The sequence below is a fragment of the Aphidius gifuensis genome, linkage group LG6 (assembly GCF_014905175.1).
Source record: "Aphidius gifuensis isolate YNYX2018 linkage group LG6, ASM1490517v1, whole genome shotgun sequence".
Lineage (NCBI taxonomy): Eukaryota > Metazoa > Arthropoda > Insecta > Hymenoptera > Braconidae > Aphidius > Aphidius gifuensis.
Window position 1 is genome coordinate 13799269 of NC_057793.1, and position 22776 is coordinate 13822044.

Here is a 22776-nt window from a genome sequence, read left to right on the forward strand (position 1 = left end):
CTTGGGGATAGCGCGCTCGATTTTAAACCCGAAGTCCGTGAGTTCAAATCTCCTTCGAAACACTTTTTTTTTTCAGAAATTTAAAAAAAAAAATAAAAATGGCCGCTCCGAAATTTGAAAAGACTCCCCACTCATATTCCCCTCTCTTTCTTTCTACCCCAAATTTATTAAAATACCACCCACCCATCCCGGCCACAATCTCGCGGTTTTCCGTGGTCCAGAACTCTTATAACCCCCCTACTTTCAACCAAAATCAACCAATCGTAGATATACAATAACCCTCTGAATTGATCATACAAAATACATATACATATGATGTTATCTTTGGCTTTTGTACCTGTTGATGAAGTACCGGATGTTTTTCGTCAGTTAAAAAGCGAAGCGCCGGATGAACTTGAGCCTGTGTTCAAATATTTTGAAGAGAATTACATTATCGATTGGTCTGCAAAAGGAAGGCGAAAGGCAGCTGCTCCAAAATATCCTCCAATGTTATGGAATCAACATGAAGCAGCTATAAGTCAAATGCACAAAACCGACAATGTCAGTGAAGGATGGCATAATAGATTTCGTCTAGTTATTGGAAAACATCCTGATTTATATTCAGTTCTGACAGAGTTGCAAAAAGAACAAGCTGATACAGAAATCATTGTAGATCAGTTGAGTCTTGGGCGGAAGGTCAAGGCAGAGCCCAAAAAAAAATGGATCGAATTTCAAGATCGTATCACGTCAATTACACTGAGATATGCTGATTACGATGAAATGGAATTTTTAAAAGCATTGGCGCACAACATTGTTTTATAAAAATTTAATAAAAAAAATATTTTTTAAAAAATTCATTCGGGAAGAATAACGTTCGAGAAAAAAAATTCGGGAAAACGGCCATTCGGGAAAAAAGATTCGGAAAAATGGATGGGAACCCTTTTTATTACTTTTTTTGTTTCAATTCCATCATCACTATCCATTTTCGATACAAATGACATGATTGTATCACCATTTTTTTTTATGTCAGAAACTGTTGCTTTTTTAATATTATAACAACGCGCTATTGATACACTGGTTTCACTCTTGTCTATTTTTGAAAGTATTTTTAATTTTTTTTCCTTTAAAAAAACATTACGTTTTCGTTTACTAGTCGAAGGACTTGACAGTGGTGACATGATTAATACTAAGATGTGTAATAAGCAAGGCGAGGATGTTTGTATGTTGGCTTCGCCTTTTGAGGTCGCTATGGGAACCTAGTAATTTATTTGAAAAAATAGATAAAACAATTTTTGGCAGCTTAGGGTTATAAAATTTGATGGTATTAAAAGGATCATGCATGTGTTTAATTAGAATTATGGCAGATGGCATTAGTGTCTATCACTCTACGGCCGTATACGGTCTAACATTGGTTTTTTTCTGAGGTAGTGGGAATCATTTTTAGCAGACCGTCCACGGTATAGACCGTATATGGCCTAATCACGATTAATATTGAGGCTAAAAATCACATTTTAGTGGACCGTTTACGGTATAAACGTAGTAAAATTAACAAGCGCAATTTTTTTTCATTGGGTCTACACAAAAAATGTTATATATGTTGTTATTTTGACAAAAAAAAAATGTAAAAATTTATTATATAATAAAAAAACTTTTGTAAGACTCTACACTTCGTGACTTTATTTTTTTTCTAAAAAAAAATTTAAAGCTGTGACGAACCGTGATAGCACATGCACAGTTATGACCTTATTAATCTATATTCATAATTATTAAATGATATGAAAGACAATATGTAAGATGATACGTACACTGTGAAAAATTTCTTCTGAATTTTAGAAGAAAACTTCTTGGCAAAAAATGGTTCAAAATAAAAAAAAAATTATTCATTTTAAATAAAAAATGGTTTGTTTAAAGATACAAAAAATTCTTGATAGAGTCATACACACACCAGACGTTGGTACATAAGGTAGTGAGAAAATACCATTAATGAATACAAAGCTATGTCTATTAGTAAGATAGGACCAGATCAGATCAATGATACATCTTGGAATATTAATTAATAGCAATTTTTTAACTAGTATAATCCAATCTATTCTATCAAACGCTTTTGACATATCTGTGTATATCACATCAACTTGTGCCTTATTAATTAACCTTGGTAAAACATACTCAGCAAAATGAAGCAAGTTATTGCAAGTACTACGTCTTGGTGTGAAACCATGCTGATAGTGTGAAATAACTGGTACAAAGTATGTCATAATAATATTACACAGCATTTTCTCAAATAGTTTGGAAACAACTGGTGATAGTGATACTTGTCTATAATTCTCGATAAATAGCACGTTACCCTTCTTATGTAGTGGGATTACTTTGGTTTTTTTTTCATTCTGTTGGATAGACTCCAGACGTGATTATTGAGTTAAAGATAAATGTAAGCGGATATAATAATGCATCTGGGCATAACTTTAAGATAGATGAAGATAGGTGATCAAGGCCAGTTGTATTTTTATTCGGTAATGCCAGGATTAATTCGGCAACCTCACCAGTAGTTACATGTACCATGCTATTATTAATATATCTTGAATACACGCATATAATATTTTGATAGTCAATACTTGTGTTGTTATTATCGTTAAATACGCTAGCAAAATGCTTTGCAAAAAAGTTGGCAATTTTATCAAGGTCAAAAATAGGACCTACATCGGTCTGTATACACGTTATTTTATTACTAGTATTCTTTATTCTATTAATATGGTTCCAAAAGATATTTGGTGAACTAGCCAAGCTACTTTCAATCCCATTGTTGTGTGATTTAAAGTCCGTTTTAGTAAGTATCTTAATACGTTTCGTTAAATCCTTGACTCTCTCATGATTAATTGAGTTTGGTTTGTTTGTATTTATAATTAGGAATTTATTTTTAGACTTAATAAGTTGAATTAATTGGTGAGAGAACCAGGGAGGAAAATTATTGCGTATACTTGATGAGTTGCAACTTGCTGTATACTTGTTATTGTCCAGTGTACTAAAATACAACTCGTAAAAAGTACCAACAAGGAGATCTATGCCATTATGATTATTATAATGATTATTATATTCCATAAGTTTCTCGTTTCAAACGACAGGAGGATTTTTTCAAGCCGAAAACTTCTAAAGTTATGCCACATGACGTTTGACGTAAACGTTGGCTGTTTGTAACAAGATAATTGTCATTTGTTTCAAACGATATACTGTTTGTTCCAAATGACAGATGACTCAATAAAAACAATAAAAGTAATGATTCAAGAAAAATTAAATTTTGTTATAAACAAAAAGGGTTTTGAAGGAATCAATGTTTGGTTTGATACAAACGGTTTTTCCTTTTAATCAAACTAATATTCTGTTGGAAACGTGAAAAAAAAAAAAAATTAAAAATTTAATTTTTTTTTATATTGAATTATTTATATTGTTATTAACTTTATTCAACCTTAAGATTGAATTTTTTTTTTTTTTTTTTCCTTAACTAAACTACCTAAACGGGGATCGAACCGGAATCCTTTGAGGCGGGAGGCGAGCGCGTTATCCGATCGACCGCCAGATCGTATGTAGAATACGAATTTTAATTCTGTCACATAGAGAATTTTGAAAGTGCCGCGAATAATACTTTTTTTTTTTTTGAATAAAAATTCAATTTATTATTTCCAAATTGATTGGTTATATGTAGTTAAAAAATTATTGTATTTAATTTAATTTTTGTGTTTTCATTATTTATTTTTTTTTAAATTAATTTTTTTTCTTTTCAACCTAAAACTAAATTTTAAATTTTTAATATTGAATAATAATTATATACAATAATTTTTAACTGTGATTAATCAATTTCGAATCAATTAATTAAGTTATTATTCAAAAAAATTGTTGTGTGAATTAAAGTCCGTTTTAGTAAGTATCTTAATACGTTTCGTTAAATCCTTGACTCTCTCATGATTAATTGAGTTTGGTTTGTTTGTATTTATAATTAGGAATTTATTTTTAGACTTAATAAGTTGAATTAATTGGTGAGAGAACCAGGGAGGAAAATTATTGCGTATACTTGATGAGTTGCAACTTGCTGTATACTTGTTATTGTCCAGTGTACTAAAATGCAACTCGTAAAAAGTACCAACAAGGAGATCTATGCCATTATGATTATTATAATGATTATTATATTCCATAAGTTTCTCGTTTCAAACGACAGGAGGATTTTTTCAAGCCGAAAACTTCTAAAGTTATGCCACATGACGTTTGACGTAAACGTTGGCTGTTTGTAACAAGATAATTGTCATTTGTTTCAAACGATATACTGTTTGTTCCAAATGACAGATGACTCAATAAAAACAATAAAAGTAATGATTCAAGAAAAATTAAATTTTGTTATAAAAAAAAGGGTTTTGAAGGAATCAATGTTTGGTTTGATACAAACGGTTTTCCTTTTAATCAAACTAATATTCTGTTGGAACGTGTGAAAATTAAAAATTTAATTTTTTATATTGAATTATTTATATTGTTATTAACTTTATTCAACCTTAAGATTGATTTTTTTTTAACTAAACTACCTAAACGGGGATCGAACCGGAATTTTGAGGCGAGCGCGTTATCCGATCGACCGCCAGATCGTATGTAGAATACGAATTTTAATTCTGTCACATAGAGAATTTTGAAAGTGCCGCGAATAATACTTTTTTTTTTTTTGAATAAAAATTCAATTTATTATTTCCAAATTGATTGGTTATATGTAGTTAAAAAATTATTGTATTTAATTTAATTTTTGTGTTTTCATTATTTATTTTTTTTTAAATTAATTTTTTTTCTTTTCAACCTAAAACTAAATTAAATCATTTTTAATATTGAATAATAATTATATACAATAATTTTTTAACTGTGATTAATCAATTTCGAATCAATTAATTAAGTTATTATTCAAAAAAAAAAAATTATTATTCTCGGCAATTGAGGGTCCGGCTGCAACAAAATGAACATAGGCGTCCGCGAGAGACGAAGCTGACGATCACTCATATATCGCCCTAACGTCGCTCGCGGATTGCTGTTAAATTAATAACTCAGTAAATAATTAATAAAAATATCTAAAATTTTGTACAAAACTTCTTGATCTACTGCTCGACAATATCGCCACTGACAAGTTACTCAATTTTTAAATTTCTCTGACTCTTCTTCCATTCAACGTTAGATAAATTTAATTTTTCCTCGACATTAAATAATCATATAATGAAAATTAAACAATATAAATGAATGAGTTTTTTTATCATACTTTTGCAATCAGCAGTTTATAATGAAGCTACAGTCAGAATTTCAAGTCGATTTATCAATTTTTTAAGAAGTTGTATCGAGTTATATGATTAAAAAAAAGTATTTTTTCCAAAAAAAAAAAAAAATTTTTTTATTTTTCATCGCGGAAACTAATTATAATAAAAAAAAATTTATTTAGAGAAAAATATGTATTTTTTAATTTTATTGACGACTGTATTTTTTTATTTTTTTATTTTATAATTTTAATTTTTCTTATTTTCCACCCACAGCAACATAGCGTTTTCTTATCTTTCGAGCGCTCAACGTGTTATTGCAGCCGGACCCTCGATTGCCGAGAATAATAATATTTTTTTTTTAATAATAACTCAATTAATTAATTCCCAATTGATTAATTATAGTTAGAAAATTATTGTATATAATTATTATTCAATATTAAAAATGATTTAATTTAGTTTTAGGTTGAAAAGAAAAAAAATTGATTTAAAAAAAAATAAATAATGAAAACACAAAAATTAAATTAAATACAATAATTTTTTAACTACATATAACCAATCAATTTGGAAATAATAAATTGAATTTTTATTCAAAAAAAAAAAAGTATTATTCCCGGCAATTTCAAATTCTCTATGTGACAGAATTAAAATTCGTATTCTACATTCGATCTTGCGGTCAATCGGATAACGCGCTCGCCTTCCGCTCCAAAGGATCTCGGTTCAATCCCCGTTCAGGTAGTTTAGTTTAGGAGAAAAACAAAAAAAAAAAATTCAATCTTAAAGTTGGATAAAGTCAATAACAGTATAAATAATTCAATATAAAAAAAAATTAAATTTTTAATTTTTTTTTTTTCACATTTCCAACAGAATATTAGTTTGATTAAAAGAAAAAACCGTTTGTATCAAACCAAACATTGATTCCTTCAAAACCCTTTTTGTTTATAACAAAATTTAATTTTTGTTAAATCACTACTTTTATTGTTTTTATTGAGTCATTTGTCATTTGAAACAAACTGTTTATCGTTTTAAACAAATGACAATTGTCTTTTTTCAAACAGCCAACGTTTACGTCAAACGTCATGTCGCATAACTTTGGAAGATTTCGGCTTGAAAAAATCCCCCTGCCATTTGAAACGAGAAACTTATGGAATATAACAATCATAATAGTGCTTCTGTCAAGGAGTAGTGGGGATTGCATTTAGAAGTTTTTACTTTTTCTTCTTGACGCGAACCACTTATCGTTTCCAACAAGACTCTATCTGAATATTATAAACAATTTATTATTTAAAACAAGAATTTTTTGTATCTCTAAACAAACTATTTTTTATTTTAAACTATTTTTTGTCAAGAAGTTTTCTTCTAAAATTAAGAACAATTCCATTTATTTATAACCAAAAATTTTCACAGTGTAGATAAAGAAAAAAAAAACACGACCACAGCAGAGTGCTTTGACAAGTTCAAACTTGCATGGTTAGTTTTTTTTATCATCATACGCATGTTTACTTTTTATCGAATTGCTAGGCTTTATCATTTTTTATTTTTTTTATTCCTTTTTTTTCTAGTTTTTAAGAAAATAATACTTTGTGAATGCTGAATTTCAACGTTTTTTTAGAATGCCAAAATCGGTTTGCATTTGTTTAAATGTTAACTTTTAACATTTTTTATTGATTTTAATTTCTTAACACTTCTAATTATTTAGTACTTCATTAAGGTCGAAAGTAAATCACATCGTCGAACAAAGTTTGGGCCCGAGCGGGTGCGCATCTACATATGATTATGAACAATATTTTCAGTGCCTCTCTGTCCTAAATATATTCACTATACTGACAGGTTCTTGGTAGTATGTGTGTCTGTATCCCATTTGGATAGGCACGCAAATACTACCATCGCCAAGAAACATGAAACAGCACGACGAATAAAAGGAAGACAAGGACCCCTAATGATAGGAAATTTAATAATTAACAATTGAATATCTATAAAATCCACGAAAAAAAAGATCTACAAAGGCTTAAAAATTCTGTATTAAAAAGTACTACAAAGTGATAAAAAAAAACAGGAATATTTAACAGAATTTTTTCTACTACAAGCGTAAATGTGTGTTCCATTCTTATCCTCGTGTGTTAGAGTTGTCAACTTTGACATCAATTATCTAAAAATAACCACGCATGAAAATTTTAAAATGATTCATCAAAATAGATAATTATTCGAGCTTTCATTTAAGCTCAAGAAATTCAAAATTTATCAATAGGAAATTATCTTTACTTTCGACCTTAATTAATGAGTACACTGCAAGAAATTTTAACTTAGAATTACAACCGTAGAAGTTTTTTAGATATTAATATTTGAAATTCAAAAATATCGAGATATTTATATAAGTACGGGCTGTAATTGGAAGAAAACAGATTTCATTAATTTTCAACTATGAATATCGAAAAAAATATTGAAGATATCGGATTATTACTATGCCCATTGATTCCTACGTAAAAAATACTACTGAAATCAATATCAATATTTTTTTTTGTTGCATTTATTATTATATAAAAATCCCAAAAAAGTAAAAAATTAACAACAAATTTCGATATAATTTACCTTCAAAGCTTAATATCTCGAAAACTATTTTAGATATGATATTGCTGTTTAATCCATAATGTTCCTCGTAAAAATTACTATGAGAAACAATTTATAAATCAATTTTTTTCATATCCATTTGTTCATAACAAAAATAACGAAACAAAAAAAAATCTGATATCTTGTTTCTTCAATATCTCGAAAATTATTCGAGATGTCGAAATTCTGTGGGGGCCATTATTTTTTACTCAAAATGACGTTATATTATAAGTTATAAAATTTAGTCTCCACTAACATCTTGACCTTACCATGAATTTTAAATGACAGATTTAAAAAAATTCGAAATTTAAATTTATTGTTTTTTTTGCTTCTCTGTTGATTCCGTTCGTTTTTATAGAAAGCTCAACTGAGGGTCCGGATACAGTAACACGCTCCACGCTCGAAGACAAGAAAAAGCGACGTTGTTTAAGTTGAAAATTAAAATTGAAAAATAAAAAAAATAAAAAATACAGTCATCTATATAATTGAAAAATATACATTTTTATTTGAATGATTTTTTTTTATAATAATTAGTTAATGAGATAAAAAATAAAAACGAAATTTTTTTTTTTTTGAAAAAATACTTTTTTTTAAACATATAACTCGTGATAACTTCTTTAAAAATTAATAAATTGACCTGAAAATTTGACTGTAGCTTTATTATAGACTAGTGATGGCCGTAACATTAAATCTATTTTTTAATATAGTTTAATTTTTATTATACGATTGTTTAATGTCGATGAAAAATTCAATTTGTCAAACTTTGAATGAAAAAAGAGTCGGAGAAATTCAAAAACTAAGTAACTTATCAGCGGCAATATTGTTAAGCAGTATATCATGAAGTTTAATACAAATTTTTAGATATTTTTATTAATTATTTATCGAGTTATTAATTTAATAACAAATTTAGAACCACCGTTAAGGCTATACATGCGTGATTGTCCACCCCTTCTCTCGCGAACGCCTATGCTCGCGCGTTAGTATATCCATTAAATAGAAACGATATATGCGCTATTCGTTATTAAATTAATAACTCAGTAAATAATTAATAAAAATATCTAAAAATTTGTATAAAACTTCTTGATATATTGCTTAACAATATTGCCGCTGATAAGTTACTCAGTTTTGAAATTTCTCCTACTCTTTTTTCATTCAAAATTTGACAAATTGAATTTTTCATCGACATTAAACAATCATAATAAAAATTAAACACTATTAATAAATAGATTTTTTAATGTTATGGTTGCCATCGCTAGTCTATAATAAAGCTACAGTCAAATTTTCAGGTCAATTTATTATTTTTTGCAGAAGTTATCACGAGTTATAAATTATATGTTTAAAAAAAAGTATTTTTTCAAAAAAAAAAAATTACGTTTTTATTTTTTATCTCATTAACTAATTATTATAAAAAAAAAATTATTTAAATAAAAATGTATATTTTTCAATTTTATAGATGATTGTATTTTTTTTTTTTTTATTTTTCAATTTCAATTTTCAACTTAAACAACGTCGCTTTTCCTTGTCTTCGAGCGCGGAGCGTGTTACTGTATCCGGACCCTCAACTTGATTTTCACATATTCTTTGTGAAATTTTCTCGGCTTACCGAAAAAAATATTTTCAAACTTGTCAATTTCGGGACAACGCAACTAAGACAGCTTTTTTTCCGAAAAACTCGATTTTCAAAGTGTTATAAACGTCAAAAAAAAAAGTGATATTTTTTTCGAAAAGCTGAGAAAATTTCACTTTGAAAACGATTTTTTTTTATATTTTCATTCACCGACAAAATACTAAGAAAATGAACCAAAAAAAAAAAAAAAAAACCAATATCAATGAAATGCCTCATACAATAACTGCCAAAATTATGGACGAAAAAATAAAAAAAAAAATACGTAAGTGTATTTTATCGAGGACTATAATCTGTCAAAATTTTGAGAAGTTCTGAGGATGGGTCACCCAAACCATGCCGATAATTGGCGTTTCTGCTCATATATACCGATATGATAATTTTCTATTATATATGTTGAAATATTTATTGAATTCTGTAGTATTTTTTAGTGAAATATACAGACTGTCTCATTTTAATCTATTAATAGATATTTCTCGAAAAATTGAAAGTGATTAAAGTAAAAGTTGTAGGGTTTAGAGAGAGACATGGAAAGAAAAAAACTTCAAAAAATTCCAAATGGCAGAGTTTCGGAAATGAACCTAGTTTTTTTAAATAGATAATGTATTTTTTTTTTGTACAAAAATGTTTCTTACATCAAAACTAACACTTTTTATTTGAAAAATTTTACATAAAATTACTTCTTTTTTCATCCCGATTTTATCTGTTGATGGATTTTTCTAAAAAAATATGGCTTTAATTAAAAAGTGATAATCAGAAGAGTTGTAGCGTTGGGAATATCTGAATTCAGTGCCGTGGCCCCCGCGGTGAGGGACGTGACTTATCGTCCATACTGGTCTCCATGACCGTCCGTTGTCATTTTTATTTTTCGACTAGTTTCGTCTAGTTTTGCCATGTTGAAAACAATGGACTTAGAAAAAAAAAATTAAATTTTACAAAAAAAACTAAGTCCCTTAAAAAAAAAAAAATTTAGATATCTGGATTATTTTACTTAGCTAAATTTTTCACTTAGCTGTAATTGTAGCCACACAATCATTATCTGCATTATTTTACTTAGCAAGATTATTTACTTAGCTTCCATTATAGCCAAACAATCGATATCTACATTATTTTACTTAGCTGTAATTGTAACCACACAATCAATATCTACATTATTTTACTGAGCTAGAGTTTTCACTTAGCTAGATTTTTTACTTAGCTTCAATTACAGCCACACAATCAATATCTACATCATTTTACTTGGCTAGATTTTTTACTTCCCTACATCTAAGGCTAAGCTGAGTTCCTTTTTTTTCTAAGTACATTATTTCCAACATGGCAAAACTAGACGAAACTAGTCGAAAAATAAAAATGACAACGGACGGTCATGGAGACCAGTATGGACGATAAGTCACGTCCCTCGCCACGGGGGCCACGGCACTGAATTCGGGTGCGTCCTCAAAAAGTTCACCTGTTAAGATTGAATTATCTCTAAAACTAGATTGTTCATAATTACAAAATTAAGATCATTAGATGCAAGGGAATTTCAAGATTTATATATCCAAAAATTAAGAACTTTGTAAGAAAACTAATCGATGGAGGTATTCCCTTAGTATATAATATAAAAAAAATTTTTTGTTAAAAAAAATAAAGTTTACAATTCAACTCTTTTATTACTGTCTTAATAAAAAATAAAAAAACTCGACTGAACGAGTAACACCGTTTCTCAGTCATGTCTGAAGCTAAGAGTATACATATTGTATGTATATTGTTTGTTTAGATATGATATTATGCAAGTATAATATATAAATATATACATAACATATAAAATTCAATTTCGAATCTATTATTATTATTTTTTTTTTTTGATTAAGTTTATTATGAAATTTATTGAATTGAACAACTGGTCCCTGAAAAATCAGTGCCTGACCCAGTTGTTTAACCCCAAGTGGAAATAATATATTTATTGGAAATCTAAAATGAATCTAATTTATATTTCAAATATATTTAATATAAATACAAAATATATATGATTTCGATTTTGAAAAAATATAATTGATATTTACTGTACATTAAAAATTAATATATTTTAAATTTACATGTAATTTGTATGTAATCTATATCTATACAAAAAGTAAATTTATTTTATATTTTGAAAAATATAAATTAAATTTGAAATATATCTAAAATTTTTTTTTTTGCAATGCTAATAAAAAAAAATTTTAAGTAAGTTTATTTTATATTTAGAAAAAATATAAATTGAATGTAAAATATATCCAAATTTGAATATATTTCAAATTCAGTTTATATTTTTTCAAAATATAAAATAAATTTACTTTTTGTGTAGATATAGATTACATATAAACTACATGTAAATTCAATTTAATTTATATGTTTTAAAACATCAATTAAATTTATTTTATATTCAAAATATACATATATTTTCCACTTGGGACGCCTACCTTACACCATGTTTAACCTATAATTGTGACATTTGACTTTTTGAGCCGCTGTTATTATTATTATTATTTATATGTTATATATACGTTCCGAAATTGGTACCAACTCACGTTCAGAAACTGCGACAGCAGATTTTACATCGCTCATAAACTTGGCCATCAAGTTAGGTATTCACTAAATAAATTATTATGTTCTTTTTATATTTATATTTTTTTTTTATTAACTTTAAAGTCTATTTTAAGGCGACATGAAACCCGATTCTGCATTACCATAACTACAATTTTCAAAACAACTTTTTCCAAAAACTACGTGTTAGAAAATTATAAAAATCGAGCGGCAAGTGTATTTGGGTACTCTCAAGGGCATCCAACTTTTTTTTTCGAAATTCGAAAATTTTTTTTATAGTCAATATCTTTTTTAAAATTTTTAAAACAACTTTTTTCAAAAACTACGTGTACAAAAAATCTGAAAATTTACTGGTATATTGTCTTAGCTATCCCCGAGGGCATCCAACTTTTTTTTTTTCAAAATTCGAAAATTTTTTTCCAAGTTGGTAATTTTCGATAAATTTTCAGAATAACTTTTTTCAAAAACCACGTGGGGAATAATTCTGAAAATTTAGCTGTAGGTGTATTTTAATATTATCTACTCTTTTTTTTCAAAATTCAAAAATTTTTTAATAATTATAATTATAAGATTGTCAACACAAGTTACCCTTTTTATAGCGCGCATACTGCTTGTATTTATATGGATAAACAGACGCGCGAACATAGGCATTCACGAGAGAAGGGGCCGAAGACCACGCATATATAGTCCTAACGGCAGCTCGCAATTTGTTGTTAAATTAATATCTCGGTAAATAATTAATAAAAATATCTAAAAATTCGTATAAAACTTCTTGATATACTGCTCAACAATATTGCCACTGACAAGTTACTCAGTTTTTAAATTTCTTCGACTCTTTTTTCATTCAAAGTTGGATGATTGAATTTTTCCTCGACGTTAAACAATCATATAATAAAAATTAAACAATATAAATAAATAGTTTTTTGCTCATACCGTTGTAATCGGCAGTTTATAATGAAGCTACAGTCGAAAATTCAAGTCGATTTATTAATTTTTAAAGAAGTTGTCACGAGTTATATGATTAAAAAAAAGTATTTTTTTCAAAAAAAAAAATTTTGTTTTTATTTTTTATCACGTTAACTAATTATTATTTAAAAAAATTTATTTGAAGAAAAATATGTATTTTTCAATTCTCTCAACGACTGTCTTTTTTATTTTTAATTATAAAATTATAAAAAAAAAGAGTTGAAAAAAATAAGAATTTACCACAATGAGTTTTTTTTTTTCACGCATGCATGACTGGGTAATTGTTCTTTCTGTCTCTTTTTAACCTGTCAAGATGGCCGTGTAACTGACACAACGCTGCACCAAGCAGAGATACATGCTTATACTTCTCCAATATAATAAAACAATTAAAAGCAATAATTACTTGATATAAATTAAAAACTCATTAATAATAAGAGCGTCATTGGAGTATATATTTAAAACATTAACCTGATGGAACAATCAAATCAACCTGAAGTGTCATTACTATTGTGTCATTGTATTTGGTGTCAACATGTTGTTATTCAATTATCAATACATCAACAACAGCATACACAACATTAAAATATTAATAAATCAAATGAATTACATAAATAGATAAGTTAAATAATAGTATAAATGGATCAGTAATGTCATCAGTTAACAAAAAATTAACAAAAAATACTTGATATGTTATAGGTTATGTTGTGGAAAAATATGAGTTGTCAGATTGTATTGATCAATTTGGAAAATATATTTTTTATAACAATTTATAAGAAAAAATTCATTTATCCATTAAAACAAAAGGTATTGGATGGATTAGTTGAACTTACAATAAATTGTAAGAGGTATGTTGGAAAATCCATAATTAATTATTGGTTTAGTTAGACATGAATATTGAGTGTCAACATCATTATTTTAAGTATGTCATGGTTGTTTTGGTTCAATCAACAGTTGTGGATGATGAATTATCAATATTAAAAGCTAATGGTAATTTTAGTTATAATAATTGTACTTATAATATTGAGAATATGACTAAAAGTTCATGTATACATCATATCAAAGGATTAGAAACCAAGTTACATAAAAAAACATCAATTCATTCATTAGAAGTATAATGAGTTTGTAAAGAAAAATAATTTAAAATAACGTCAGTCTATGAGTTGATAGATTGACATTATTATTTTTATAATTATTATTGATAAATATCAACTGTGGTAAACACAGAATTAGGCATGTTGTAGTATTTGAGATTAGAAAAAGAATCATTCAATTAAATTATTGATATAATTATTATTGATAAATAATAACTGTGGTAAACACAGAATTATGCATGTCGTAGTATTTGAGATTCGAAAAAGAATCAATGAATTAATGACTCAATATAATTATTATTGAGAAAATATTACTGTGGAAAACACAGAATTTAGTATCTTGTAAATTTAAGATTCGAACAAGTATCAATGACTCAATATAATTATTGGTAATAAATAATAACTGTGGAAAACACAGAATTTAGTGTCTTGCGAATTTTGGATTCAAAAAAGAATCAATGAGTCAATATATTGTTACGAATATGAAGTTAATCGCTCCCTCCTCCCTTATGATAGACAGAGACAGACAATAGAATTAGTTAAGAACAAATGACGACCTTAGTAACGGGAAAGAGATGAGAGAAAGAGTTAAGTTGGCAGTTGCAATAGAATAGCAAATGAATAAAGATCTATTAATTTAAATAGAAAAGAGATAACTTTTATTTTAACCCGAAAACGTAACATTGGTGTCAGATGAAAAATTGAAAATAAAATAGAAAGAAAAGATTAAATAATAAAATAAAAAATATGAATTCATTAAGTTATTCGAATTGAATTCTATTTTATTTTTAAAATAGTGAAACGCTCACAGAATTACCCTAGCGGAACTACCTAACCGAAAGATTCGGTTCGAACACAGTTAGGTTTGAATTCGGTCATATTACGGTTAGAAAACGGTTATTGAACTGAAATTCAACGGTTGGGAGTTGCGCAAATACAACTGGAAACTAACCTCTTTTCAACCGTTCTTTTTCGGTTGCAAAACCAATCAAATTTTATTCAAGCTTCGGTTACTTTTTGGTTTGAATTGAGTTTTTTATCAGTTTTCATGTGAAATTCCTTTCACAAATACAACGATGATAAATCTTTAATAAAAAAAAATGTAAAAACGTGAAAATAAAGGGAACATGTTTTAAGAAATAATCATTTTATTTAAAGAAAATTTTATTACAAAAAATACCGAATTAAGTCAATTTAATCAGTTTCCCAACAATTACTCAGTTTTGTCGCTCGAAAACCAAATTTTGAATGAATGGCCATTGCCGGGATCAGCACTTCATTTGAAGTTACAAAAATATATTTTTTTGTTTCGATAACATTATCAATAAAGTTGGTATTAAATGCTTTTTTTTCACTCTTCAAAACATTCATTATGCATCCACTAACAGTTGTATTATTATGTTCAAATTGAATGATACTTTTGACGATGCCGAATCCGAATTTGTCTGTGTACGCAACATTATTACAATATTTTGTTTCTTTGTTAAGTTGAAAAGTACGAAATTCTATTTTATGAGTGAGAACTTTTGAAAAAGATCCGAGCTTATCAACTTCAAACCCTGCATCGTTTAAAGCTGTATTTTCCCAATCAGTTGGAACTCGAATTGTTCGTTTACCAACTCCTTGAAATTTTCCATCGACTTCAAGATCGACATCAAATTTGAACTTCCTTATAAGAGTATAAACAAATTTCCTCGTTGTCTCGTGCACTGAATTATCAAAGTACAATAGTTCCAAACATTTTTTGATAAGAAAACGAGTAATTATTTGTATTATTCTACCATTTGGACTAGATATATTTTGTAATATTTTTCTATTCCAAGATTCAAAAACTGACGCATTGTATGAAAATAATGGACCAGCGTTTTCCACGGTATCAGTAATGTGCAGCAACAGGTGAATATTATACGTCATAGCTTGTTTCCCGAATAATTGTTCATATTTTTTTACAAAATCTTGCAGTAATTGCCGAGCTTGATTTATCTCATGAGACGTAATGGAATCAGAATTCAGAATGTAAATGGCTTGACTAAGCAAAGACAAGTGTTTCAAATATTTCGGTTTCAAAACCCCTTCCAAACAAATCAAACAATAATATTGGATCCAGTTCCTCCATTCTTGACCTTTCCACAATTTCATATCTTTTATTGACCTTGGTCGGCGAGTGAGTCGACTTGGTGGTCTTATTTTAGACAAACGCATATCAATAATACTTTCCGCTATACTTTTCGACACATAGCGACGCTTGTCCTGGTCTTCAACATATGTTTCTGCTTCCAAGAGAAGCTTTGTATATTGTTTAGCAACACCAAGGAAAAGATTGTGAAGTGGCTCAACAACCATACCACGCATACAATCAAATCCAAAAAGTCCAAATAAAATGGAAGGGCCTATAACACCTAAAATACGAGTGCCTGAGTTTAAACTTTGTTCTCCCAATTCTACCGTTTCTTCGTGTGTTCTCAGAATGATTTTTTTCTCGAGAGGATACTTAAATGAATCACCATGAGTGCATCCATTTTGATAACAAAAATTACAACCAAAAGCACCATTAAATTGAGTCATACGTAGAATTAATGGCCGTGCGACTGAATCAACACTACAAAGTAAAACCATAAATTTACTCGTGAGTTTGTAATCTCCGTTATATTTCCAAGTAATTCCGGTCTCATACAGGTGGTTCAATTGGTTGACTAAAGGTTTTAGAAATGTATTTGCTACTGGGTGTCCGGTCCCTACCCAAACAGTACTTAACAACATATGTCTTTTCCGGAGATGAGGTGGCGACTCATTTATTTGTAGAAAAACAGGCCAGGCATTACTTTTTGATGAATCAGAAACACTTGCTCCATCAGTATTGAATGTAAACGTAAAATTGTTTCGATTGCTTAAAAATTCGCCAGGCTCACTTAGTCTTTTATATAGTTCTCCATCGTAAACATCTTCTAGAGCATCGATTCTTCTTTTAGTTCGTGTGAATCGATATTGAAACTGGTCGTAAATATCGGGAATAGCAAATATATCTCTAATCTGAGATTCCAAGTCTATTTCTACAAAGTAACTGATCGAAGATTGTGGCGTGGCAATCAAACATGACTCGGAAGAACATCGCACTGGTTTAATTATTCCCAGATATGCTTGACAATATTCACATATATAATGACGTGTTTCAACAACCTCATTTCTACCTAATGCTTTCCACAAAGATTTTTTATACACAGGCAGCCCAGCATTAAATGTCGCTTGATTTATCCACGTAAAGACCATTGAAGTGGCCTCATAGGTCCAATGAAACACCAGAGATAACGTGAGAAAAACCAAAATATGGTCTTTAGCAAGTATTGCTGGTCTCCAAAGCATCTCATACACGTAATGAGCCATGCTCCAATTAATGAAGGATTTTTGAACTGTATGCATTTGCTGCTGATCTTGGTCATTCTCTTCATTCTCGTCATTTTCATCAACCTCGAGAAAATCATTAATGTCAGTATTATTATTTCTATCTCTGTCATGTCCTTCTTCATCATAAGCACTGAGTATTTCATTTTCAGTTTCATCACTCCTAAAAGTTTCATCACTTCTCGATTCGTTATCTGCTGTATTTATGATTTCTTCATTCGCATATGGATAATTTTTCGTATCAATTTGTAAATTATTAAAATGGAAACGACGAGGAGTATCATTTTCAATACGAGTTATTTTTGCTGGGTGATCCTGAAAAAAAAACAATCATTTTTAAGCAGTTTTTTTTTTTTGTTATTGTTTTTGGTGGCATTTTGTCGTACTTAATGGAGGTATTTCTATTCAATCATATTAATATCATATAGAGTTTATTATATACATACAAATAAGTCTGGTGGAACAGAGCGCAGAGTATCCAAATCGTCAAAGGTTTTTACACATAAGTTTATTATTTTTCGCTTTCTTCGGCAGAATGCAAATTTTGATGGCTCCATGTTATTTTTTTTTCTTATTTGTTGTTTTTGATAAGAATACTGAAAAAAAAAACAAATCAATAATAAAGAATAACAAAAATTTCCTCAGCTTCTCGATTTTATTTTTATTTTTATTTTGATTGATTTGTGACACAGTTAAGGTTAACCTACACTTGCGACGGAACAAATAACGCAGTCAGGAAAAAAAAAGTAAACGTCATTTCATTCCATTACAAGCGTCGTTCCGCTCGTTCCGTTTCGCACAAATGTAAAGTGAACCAAGGAATAATGGGAGGGCGTTGCCGTGGCCCGTGGGACACCGTGGGAGCAGCGCTAATGGTAGGAACAGTGATTACTGGTTTTTTTTTCGACCTTCATCCGTGTAAACAGAGAAAAACATTTTTTAGGTTACAATCAGTTCTCTTTTCTCTATGGCTGTGTCAAGACGCTTGTACAAATACTCATCAGTTCCTCGACAGTTGAAAAAAAGTGAATAAGTGAATATGGAAAATAGTGCGTAAATTTGAATTATAATGCCGTATTGTGTGATAAAATATATACAATGTCATATTGTTACACTCTCAAACATTGTTTAATTTCCTTTGTTCCAGAAACCGATGAAGAAACTGGGTTATGTGGTCGAGGAAAACGTACTAAAATTGCTAAACGTTTTAGTTTTCCGCCAAAAAGTGACTCATCACCATCTCTTCCTCTCAGCAAAAAAACTAAAATTCATGATGAAAAGATTGTCGCGAAAAAATCAACGGTAAGATTATTTCATCAAATATTTTTCTGGCCAAAAATAATACATTAACTAATACAATCCATTGCATCGTTGAATCTTTTGTTTCAGAAAGAAAAACTCGATGACAAAGGGCGTTCAATGAAGACTTCTGACCGCGTTGCGTTAGAACTCATCAAAGCCAACAAGGCACAGAAGCGACTGAATGCAAAAATTAGTCCATTGTCACGTCGTCAAGCGGACAATTTTGTGCGTATTGTAATCTGAACTTCAGTATATTCTTTATCGTTCATAATAATTGAAAAATATATTTTCAAGCAGGTGTATACAAATCCGGGCTCACAAAAAGTTTTAATAACTAGCGTAGATGTACATAAACCAGAAGACTACGATGAGATTATGGAACATTCAGATGATTGTGGTCCATCTAAATCCACATCTATAAAAGAAAATACGGTTGGTCCTTTCATAATCGAAGATTTTATTTTTCCTTTTTATGGGTACAAATGATTAATAATATCTCTCTGACTTTTCAGAATCCTCGAATCCAATTTTCTTCCTCGAACAGATCAAGTGCCCGACCACAGAATAACTTATCTCAAAGATCAATTGAAGCAAAATATCAGTCAAAAATTGAACTCTTAAACGTTGAAAAGGCAAGCCTAATAACAAGAAATGAAGAACTTGAAAGAAAAAACGAACGTCTTGAAATGGAAAATGAGAGTTTTGACTGTGCTTTAAAAGATGCAGAAAGAGAATTGCATGAACTGAAAAATAGAAAGGTTCCTGAACGCGATCTTCAAGTCGATTTGATTGGAAATTTTCAAATATTCCGAGAAAACGTCAGAGAAGATTTAATTAATCTGGCCGAACAATTACATACAAGCATTGTAGAAGATTTATCAGGCGTTAAATCTACAGCTGTTATTGACAAACTTCATCAGTTCGATCATTTAAAAATATCTAATGGCCAAGTAAGCTCATTATTATATAAAAAAGGAATATTTCTTGTCATTTAAATTTCTAAATCGATCGTTCCACAACTCTCACTTCTTATTTTAATTTTGCAGGTTCAAATTACTGAAAATATTTCAATTGACGTTGAAACTTACATGAAAGCTGCACAAGCACCTAACATGAGAAAAAGAGCAAATATTGCTATCAGAGGAATTTGGAAGCCTTGTGAACTAATGCAGTTCGTGTTAAAGCGAGTTGGTAATGATGATACTGTTACTCGACACATCATAACTCAGGAAGATATTCTAATTTTACATGGTACGTGACTCAGCGAGTTATGTAGTTATATTGTCTTCAAAATTTCAATACATTTCAATTGATAATTTTCGAGGTAATTTTTCTGTTGCAGTCACTGTCACAAAAATGCAGGAGCATAAATTTCTAAGCACTGATACCGAGGGAATGGATCTGACAAACTTACCGAATTGGTTGGCCTACCAGGCTAAAATGGCACGTTTGAATGCTCGCGTTGCTGATGAAGAAAAAGATGGTACGACTACTTCTATTGAACCAGAACTGAGAACGACAGAGAACGAAAATAATGACTGTGAATCGTCAGAATCTCCTGATAGCAACAATGAAAGAGAATTGTCAGAACACTGTGATTACAGTAGCGACGAAGGTGACATTTCGTATGCAAAAGATCCTTTGTCTGACACTAATGACATGTGTCATAATGATTTCCAAGACATTTAAAATTCCTATTAACGTTTTCACTTTATTTTTTTACTTCGTTTACTTTATTGTCGTAATATTTACTTAAGAATCCACTGGTTGAGATTCCAAAAGAAATGTAATTAAAAAAAAACTTATGAAACAATATTATTTTCTTTATGTTTTTGATCTAGGCTTGCTGCAAAGTACAATCGCTACATTTCTAGACATTTTTGTTTCTTGTATTAATATGTCATCCAAAGAGTAAGTGTTATTACCTTGTATTTACTTATAAGAAAAGATATATTAAACAAAATAAAAAGGTTCTAGATAAATTCAGTTGGTTTACAGTTTTTATTTCAGTTATTTTACGGTTAATTTTTAGTTTTCTTGAAGAATAGATGTGTTTGGTTCATAAACCAAATTTAAACCATGAAAAATAATCAGGTTGGTTTTAGGTTTACTGGCAGATTATTTTCGGTTGTCGGTTAGGTTCAGGTTTGTTTTGCGCAATTCCCAACTCTAAATAAACGGTTTATTAACAGTTTGAATACGGTTAAGCAGTTCTGTTAGGGTAATATCAAAAATAAAAATACAAAGAAAATAACGTGATTAATAAAAAAAAAAAAAAAAAAAAAAGTGATTAATATTTGAATCAATATTAAAAAAGTGACAAACATCTGAATTAAAATGGCAAAAAATTTACAAGAATTCGACGATAAATTAAATGCATTTAGAAATTTAATCAGAAAGGAACTAGAAGAATCAAGAAAAATAATGAGAGAAGAAATAATACAGTTATTTAAAGAAAATAATTCACATCAAGAAAATAATAATTATAATAATAACAAATATAAGTACCATTATAAATATGAAAGAACTATTTTAAAAAATAATTATTATTGTGATAAAAACAAGACAAATGGAGAAAAAATTGATAAAAATAAATCTGGCGTTGTTAGTTTCAAATGCAAAAAATTCGGCCACTATGCAAATAGTTGTGATAAAAATAAAAAGAATCATTAAAATAAAATTAACTAAATAGTTTACATGTAAACAGAATTTATGCATACATGAAATAAAAATTAGAAGTTCTTACTTCAAGTAAAAGTAAGATGGGAATTTTAAAAAATGACCCTCGATGGACTGAGGTTCCTTGTTTCAGGTGGAAAGCAAGGTTAAAGGTAAAAATGGCCCTCGATGGACTGAGGTTCCTTGTTTCAGGTAGGAAAGAAGGTTTAAGGTAAAAATGGCCCTCGATGGACTGAGGTTCCTTGTTTCGAGTAAGAAACAAGGTTTAAGGTAAAAATGGCCCTCGATGGACTGAGGTTCCTTGTTTCACGTAGGAAACAAGGTATAAATCCTAGGTAAAATTTTTAGTCACTGCCTTGGCATGATTCCTTGGAATCATGGCGGACGTGTTGTCCCTTTGATGAGAAATTCTAATCAATGGCCTGTATAAGAGCATGAATGTGACTTGGTTATTGATGGGTGTACACCACAGATTAAAATACTTGTGAAAATATCGGTTGATGTTATTTATTTTCAAGGGACGCTTTGAAAATAAATAAATAGTAATAACTATAATCATTCCAATTTTTTTTAGGTTTTCTTAATTTACTTATTTAGGTTGATATTATACTACATGGAGGAATAATTAAATTGCAATCATAAATACAATTAATCATCTAGGAGAAGATAAATATCTAGGAGAAGAATAAGTCAATAAAAAAAGATAGATTGAATGAAGATATTCCATTGACTGAACAAAATTGACTGTATATATTAAATAAAATTGTAAATGTTGCTCGTTCAGGGTTTTTACATTGGGTTTTCCCCTGAACCGTGAGTGAATACTGAACAACATCTTAGGATAACTCGAGAATCCCCAGTGGTCAAGGATCTGATTGATACAATCGGATTGTTAAACATTCTTGAGCTGTAGGTTACGGATTGTCGGGACGACAATCTTCATTGGGCGGAGGATAGTGTTACGAATATAAAGTTAATCGCTCCCTCCTCCCTTATGATAGACAAAGACAGACAATAGAATTAGTTAAGAACAAATGACGACCTTAGTAACGGGAAAGAGATGAGAGAAAGAGTTAAGTTGGCAGTTGCAATAGAATAGCAAATGAATAAAGATCTATTAATTTAAATAGAAAAGAGATAACTTTTATTTTAACCCGAAAACGTAACAATATTAATATAATAATATTAATTATTAGAAACTTGTCGCATATAAACAAAATTCATATGCTTTATTATTAGATTGTTGTTAATAAAAACAGATAATAATTTTGATAATTCATTGTCAACAGTAATG

General features: G+C 29.0%; 2 protein-coding genes across 2 annotated transcripts; one reads left to right on the forward strand and one right to left on the reverse strand.

The window, feature by feature from the left end:
* Positions 1 to 15296: 15296 nt before the first annotated feature.
* Positions 15297 to 18104, reverse strand: LOC122859872. Its single transcript, XM_044163555.1, has 2 exons — positions 17948 to 18104; positions 15297 to 17816 (listed from the first exon to the last, which is right to left on the reverse strand). The coding sequence occupies exons 1-2, from the start codon at positions 18056 to 18058 to the stop codon at positions 15297 to 15299; spliced, it is 2631 nt and encodes an 876-aa protein (XP_044019490.1). The 5' UTR covers positions 18059 to 18104.
* A 212-nt stretch (positions 18105 to 18316) lies between these two features.
* Positions 18317 to 20574, forward strand: LOC122859552. Its single transcript, XM_044163216.1, has 8 exons — positions 18317 to 18376; positions 18445 to 18550; positions 18649 to 18803; positions 18891 to 19028; positions 19101 to 19235; positions 19316 to 19753; positions 19850 to 20054; positions 20146 to 20574. The coding sequence occupies exons 2-8, from the start codon at positions 18541 to 18543 to the stop codon at positions 20490 to 20492; spliced, it is 1428 nt and encodes a 475-aa protein (XP_044019151.1). The 5' UTR covers positions 18317 to 18376; positions 18445 to 18540; the 3' UTR covers positions 20493 to 20574.
* Positions 20575 to 22776: the final 2202 nt, after the last annotated feature.